General features: G+C 33.6%; 1 protein-coding gene across 1 annotated transcript; it reads left to right on the plus strand.

Annotated features, from left to right (window-relative positions):
* Positions 1–2,859: 2,859 nt before the first annotated feature.
* Positions 2,860–5,659, plus strand: LOC21399232 (probable flavin-containing monooxygenase 1). The gene is made up of 5 exons (XM_024169309.1): positions 2,860–3,342; positions 3,512–3,749; positions 4,060–4,235; positions 4,321–4,679; positions 4,787–5,659. The coding sequence occupies exons 1-5, from the start codon at positions 2,899–2,901 to the stop codon at positions 5,136–5,138; spliced, it is 1,569 nt and encodes a 522-aa protein (XP_024025077.1). The 5' UTR covers positions 2,860–2,898; the 3' UTR covers positions 5,139–5,659.
* The last annotated feature ends 1,145 nt before the right edge of the window (positions 5,660–6,804 follow it).

Genomic DNA, 6,804 nt, shown 5'->3' on the forward strand with positions numbered 1-6,804 from the left:
TTTAGACTAAGAGATAAAGTAATGGCTATAACATTAGATAATGCTAGTAGGACATATAAATGAATTTGATTGGCAAATTGCCGAAGTTTTGTATCAATTTTTAGATAGGTTTCATGAAGTTACTTTAAAACTTAGTGGAACATACTACCAAACATCATCTTTAGCTTTAGTTGAACTTTTAAGAATTAATATTTTATTTAGTGAATATAGAGATGACTCAATCTTATGAGTTCCTATTCATTGTATGGAAAAGAAATTTAAAAAATATTGGTCTAAGTTGCCTTTGTTGTATGGTTTAGGTACTATTTTTGATCCTAGATTAAAATTAGAAGGTTTAGAAAACTTAGGTGAATTTTTAGGCATCAATTGTTCGGACCAATATCCAATAATAAAGGAAAAAATATATTTGATCTATAGTAAATATAAGATTAGGTTTAGAGTACCTCATAGAGTATAGGAACCGCAACAACAAGACGAAAACCCGCATTCATTCTTGAATATTTTCGGGTTGAAGAAGAAGAAGAAGACAACTCAAACAGAAGCTGTGGGTGAATCTTCATCAACAAGTGGCAGTGGCAGCGGTGGCGGCAGCTTCAACGAGCTTATGGTGTACCTCAATGAAGACTTAGTAGTCGGCAGTACGGCAAAATCGTTTGACTTAGTTCAATGGTGAAGGGCACGGGCATTAACTTGGCCAATCCTAACTCGATTGGCAATGGATATATTTGTGATCCTAGTCTTCACTATTTCATCCGAACAAGCCTTCAGTACGACAGGAAGAATACTTGAGGAACGCCGGAATGCATTGCAAAGGGATATTGTTGAAGCCTTGGTTTGCATTAAGGATTGGGATCGGGCCGATCAACATCTACAAGATACAATTTCACCGGTAAGCCAAGAATGGATCGATTAATTTAATCGATTAACATTCAATTTTGAAGACGATCCTTCAGCTTTAAATTAAATTGTAAATTTATAATTTATAAATATGTATTTACCTTTGATATTGTATTTGTAATTGTATAACTTTGTAAGTTTGTAAAATTTGTAATTCGTCACAAAATGATTGTACTCTTTTTTTCTTGCCAAGTTTTTATCCCAATTGGATTTTTCTTGGTAAGGTTTTTAACGAGGCAATCATGAATTATAAATTTAAAAATTAATAAAGAAATAATTTTTTTTATAGCTCATGTGTTCATTTCAAATTGTAATATATATATATATATATATAAATTTTAACACAAAATAACTTAATATTAAAAAAAATTTTAAAAAAATTCGGGCTACTCGGGCGGCCCGGCCAGGCTCGGGTGGCCTAATACAAGCCCGCGGCCCGTTCAATGTGAAATTCGGACTCGAGCAGACAGCCCGGATTTTTTGGACGGGTTCTCGAACAAAAACTTAATTTTTCGGGCGGCCCGTCTAAAGTTCTAGTACTAACCAGAAATGATCGTTAAGTTTTTTGTCGAAAAAAAATCTGCCAAATTCTTTTTCGACATCTACTAAATTTGTCTCGACAACCGTTATTGGCGACCTCAGACAATCGCCTTTTCTTTTTAAAAATAAAAATAATATTTTAAATTTCTTTTTGATTATACCACATTACCTTTTCGCGTGGTGGGATAATTTTGGCAACACATATGTTGGGCCTGAGATCCGCTTTTCTAAAGGGGGCCGTTTTGATTTTGTCATTAATTCAATATTAAAACAGTGGTTGTTACAAGGGATAGTTTTGCACTTATCCCATATTAATTCATCAAAAGAAATACGAATAGTAACTATTCTAGTGCACCTAAATTTATTTAAAGTCATCCTTAAAAACAAAAAACAAAAAATAGTTGTTGTAGGGTAAATTCTAAAACCTTACATCATGTATTGGATGAACGTCATGCGGCACAATTCAATGTATTAAGTTATCTTGACAGCTCAGCATAAAATATCTCGCATTTCTATAAAAATTGACCGTACAGAGAAGTCAGGACAGGCAAGAGATCGACCGTACAAAGGCATCAGGACAAGCGAGAAGTCAACTGCACCAAGTAGACGTAAGCGAAGATGGCTTGATAAGTGCATGAAAAGCCTATTGCACGCAGCCCGAGAAAAACTAAATCTGCAGGATATCTTACGTGACTTGTAAGCAAATAAAGTTGGTAGAGGAGCAGGTGAAAGACCACTGTTGATTAGCAAAAACTCTACCTACCGAGGACTACATCCAAAAATATGGAGACAACAGGATAGAGTGTAATGATGGAATGTATTGATGCAAATGGCAGAGGTGGAGGGAAGACAGAACAAATATATACGAGAGAAAATGACATGCCTAGGGGGCGCATTCTGTAACTTGTATTCTCAGAAGATAGTAAAGATTTTTCTCTTCTTACAGTGGACGTAACTCTTGAATCAAAAAAATAAACTACTATAAATTTTAGTGTTCTTTCTCTTTGATTAACTTTAAAAAATCTTCTCAAAATAAGATTAAGTCGTTAAAATCACTTCTAAACCTGAATTAATTTCGTTGATAAATTTTCACGTCAACCATAGTCATCAAGTAATTAATTATACACATTCATAATTCAATTATTTCAAAAAGATTGAGTTGAAAAAGGAGAAAGATGTATACAGTTTTTTTTTTCCCCCTGCCTTCAATGGGTGTATTCTTGAATTGACAGGTCGAAAGTACCTTTATGCTTGTCATTCTAAAGATGTGCCCGAAACCAGAGAATCAGACAAAAAGGATTAGAAACCAACTATACATCCACCAAAATCATAGTGTACTGGACACCCTCCAAGTCTCAACTTATCCTCAACATATAGAAGTCAATTAATATATCTCCTTTTTATCAAGTCTCTTATCTTATAATATTATCAAATTCCCTTAACTCCATTATTTTTTTGACAATGGAGAGAATTAGTAATCTGGTAATTATAGGGGCAGGAACTAGCGGCCTTTTAGCCTGCAAGTATGCTTTACAGAAAGGATTTAACCCCATTGTTTTTGAAGCAGAAGAAGGTGTAGGAGGGCTTTGGAATCACACTACAGCGTCAACAAAACTCCAGAACGTCAAAGAGACTTACCAGTTCTTGGATTATCCATGGCTTAGTTCAGTGAAAGAGATGTTTCCTAGTCACAACCAAGTTTTGGAGTATGTTCAATCTTATGCGCAACACTTTGGTCTTTTTCCTTACATAAAGTTCAACTCCAAAGTCATTAGATTGGATTATGTTGGAGAGTCCTATGAAGAAATGGACGCATGGGAGTTATGGAGTGGAACAGGCGAGCCATTTGACTCTAAAGGGAAGTGGCGTATTGTCATGCAAAATACCAAGACTTTCTCAACAGAGGTCTATATACATACATACAAATATATATATATATATATATGTTATATTTTTTTTATGTGCTCTTAGTAGTGGTTTTTTTTTTCTTTAATTTTGGTTGAAGAATTGGTCTATTTTTTTTTTTTTTTATTTTTGGTTGAAGATTTGGTCTTTTTTTTTTTTTTTTTATCAGGTTTACCTAGCTGAGTTTGTGATTCTCTGCATTGGGAGATTTAGTGGAGTTCCAAACATCCCAGAGTTTCCTCCAAATCAAGGGCCAGAGGTGTTCAATGGTGAGGTGATTCATTCCATGGACTATTCAGCAATGAATAATGATAAGGCTGCTGAGGTGATCAGAAGAAAGAGAGTTACAATTGTTGGTTCTCAGAAATCTGCAGTTGACATAGCAGCAGAATGCTCAGACAAAAATGGTGAGAAAATTTTCAATCAAATCCATGTAAAATATTATCGTTTACCAGCATATTAAGTTCATTTCTAGTAGTACCTTCACTGTTATGCGTGTGGTTCTACAAGGCTTCATAAAAGAATTTTCAGGTACTAATTAAATACTTTGGAATAAGATTGGGTAATCAATCTAATGCATTTCATTTGAGAAGCTTCTCTTTCTTCTTCTCCTTCTCCCTCTTTTCGGTTTCTTTTTTTTGTTTCACAACTACTTGATCTTAGAAATGGTGAAGATGTATTTTACGCTCCCCTTAATCTTTCCCTCTTTTTCAACAGGAGTGGAATATCCATGCACAATGATTCAAAGGACTGTCCATTGGCAGCTCCCAAGTCACAATTTGTGGGGAGTCAATTTTGGCTTCTTGTACTTCACTCGCTTCTCGGAGCTTTTGATTCATAAGCCTGGTGAAACATTCCTTCTCCGCATTTTGGCCACTTTGCTTTCCCCCTTGGTAATCCTCAACTGTATATTAACTATCTTAGATGGGCAAAAACTACCATATTACTTACTTTGATGATGAATTCTCATTTTCCCAGAGATGGGCAATTTCGAAATTTGCTGAGAGCTATCTTAGATGGAAACTCCCATTGAAAAAGTTTGGCATGGTACCCAAAAGCAGCTTCCTTCAAGACATTTCCTCGTGCACAATTGCTGTACTGCCTGAGAACTTTTATAATAAAGTGGAACAAGGAAGCATCATATTGAAAAAATCACAAAGCTTTGGATTCTGCAGAAAAGGTTTGATCATAGATGGAGAATCTCAGCCACTAGAAACAGATGTTGTCATTCTAGCAACCGGGTATAGAGGTGACCAAAAGCTAAAAAACATGTTTAATTCTCCAATTTTTCAAAATCACATCATTGGATCACAATCCTCAATGGTCCCTCTTTATAGGTGATTATAGAACCTTATCTAGACCTGCTTATAGTAATACAGTCTTTATTAACACTGTCCTTGTTGAAATTTTAAATGAAACATTATTTATGTTACTTTACTGGCAGGCAAATAATTCATCCAAGGATCCCACAATTAGCAATAATAGGATATGCAGAAGGTTTCTCCAATTTGTTGAACTCTGAGATTAGATGTCGGTGGCTAGTAGAGCTCTTAAGTGGGAGCTTTCAATTGCCAAGCATAAAAGAGATGCAAAAGAATGTGAGGAGGTGGGAAAATAACTTGAAACTATACAGTGGAAAATATATTGCGAGATCATGCATTGGTAGTGTTAATATTTGGTACAATGACCAATTGTGCAAAGATATGGGACTACAACACAAAAGAAAGAAGGGAATTTTTGCTGAATTCTCTCAGCCATATGGGCCGATAGATTATGTGGGTCTCGCCCGTAATTGAGGAATGAAGATTGATCCATTCATTGCTGATTTGATGAGAATTCAGACAAGATGAGAAGTATCTACTTAGAAGACTCCCGCCAAAATAAAAAAAAATTGGTTTAGTGCTTCCCAAATTGTCTCTTACTCGCTTGATTCTTAGTGAAGCTTTAACGGGGAAAAGTGACACTGCTCAGAATTGATATCAATGGTCTAAATAGTTGGAACTCAATTGTGGTTATCCTCATTGTAACATGATATTGAAGTTACCGTTTTTGACTTGATCTACTTCTTCTTGGTTATTGCCTCCTTTTCATCTTTCTCCTCCTTTAATTGCTATTCCTTCCTTTCTTGTATCTTCCCTTCTACTGTCATGTTGTAACATATTGTCGATGATGACGAAATCGATATCCAATCTCCGATCTGCTGCTTCCAACTCTAGGATGATCGATCCATTAGGATTTTTCTGAATGCTATTATGTATGCACAACTCTAGGATGATAATGAATTTTTTTTGTTAACTCGCACATTTTAATAATGTGAAATTCTAATACTAAGTAAGACGATTTTATTTTGTGTCAAGGGTCACATTTATTATTCTTAAATGTGAATTTAAGTTCTCGAATAAAAATATCATGTGAATTTCAATTCAGAAATAAAAGTGTCAAGACCAATAGTTGGAGATTGTCATTCACGCTAAGACAGGATATAGTATAAGAAAATTGGAATTTATTATTCTGTAATATTGAGAGATAAAATTCCCGAAAGAACGCGTAAAAAACAAATAATCGCATTATAACGATATTCAAATCTAAGACCCAATCATGCTAACTCATGCCACTTAATCAGTAGGAATAATTGATACTGTCAGTATAAAAATATATTGAGACTAAGATCTTGTTTTTTTTTATCAATTTGAATTTTAAATTTTAAATTTTTATAATTAAAAATTTTTAAAAAATATTAAATTTATTTTTTTCTACTACAGTTAATGAACGAGATCTTAAACTACTCAAATAAAATTTTACTGATAAGATTCTTTTCACGTCAAGAGATGTCTTAAGAAAGGATTCTAATATAATGGTTAGAATTTGATAGAAATTCAAATTAAGGGCTAGGATTGAATCTCCCATTAAGGGGGAAAAAAAAAAAAGAAAGAAAGGAAAGGGTAAGAAGTTGGCGCCAATTGTACAGAGGAAGAGGGCAAAAATTTTTGCTTCTCCCATACCATGTCGTGTTGAAGTGTTGAAGTGTAAATTGTTGATGAGGAATCTTACCTTAATTGGAAGGAATCCTTTAGTTAACAAACCATAAGCAAAAATGGAAATTATCCACTAGATTAAGATCTGAAGTGTAATAATTACACACGGGAATTTGCAATTTTCCTTCTCCCAAAGCCATGAGAAAACCGATCCCAATTAAATGGAAATCACATTTTTAGTTTACATATATTTTTTATGAGAAAAATATTATAATAAATTATGAATTATGATTTAAATTATAACATAAATTCACTTATTTAATTAGAAAATTTATTTTATAATTTGAATCATAATTAATAATTTATTACAGTATTTTTTTTTATAAAAAATATATAAATTAAAAATAATATTAATATCATAATTTTAATTCTCCGACCCTCAGATGCACAATCTAAAGTGTAATAATTACACATGGGAATTTGCAAT

This window comes from Morus notabilis, unplaced genomic scaffold, assembly GCF_000414095.1.
Source record: "Morus notabilis unplaced genomic scaffold, ASM41409v2 Scaffold621, whole genome shotgun sequence".
Taxonomy (NCBI): domain Eukaryota; kingdom Viridiplantae; phylum Streptophyta; class Magnoliopsida; order Rosales; family Moraceae; genus Morus; species Morus notabilis.

Bases quoted from the DNA above. Each gene is read 5' to 3' on its own strand.
- LOC21399232 (XM_024169309.1), top strand. From the start codon at position 2,899: ATGGAGAGAATTAGTAATCTGGTAATTATAGGGGCAGGAACTAGCGGC. The intron at 3,343-3,511 runs GTCTATATACAT...TTTTTTTATCAG, and splicing joins CCAAGACTTTCTCAACAGAG to GTTTACCTAGCTGAGTTTGT. The intron at 4,236-4,320 runs GTAATCCTCAAC...TCATTTTCCCAG, and splicing joins CCACTTTGCTTTCCCCCTTG to AGATGGGCAATTTCGAAATT.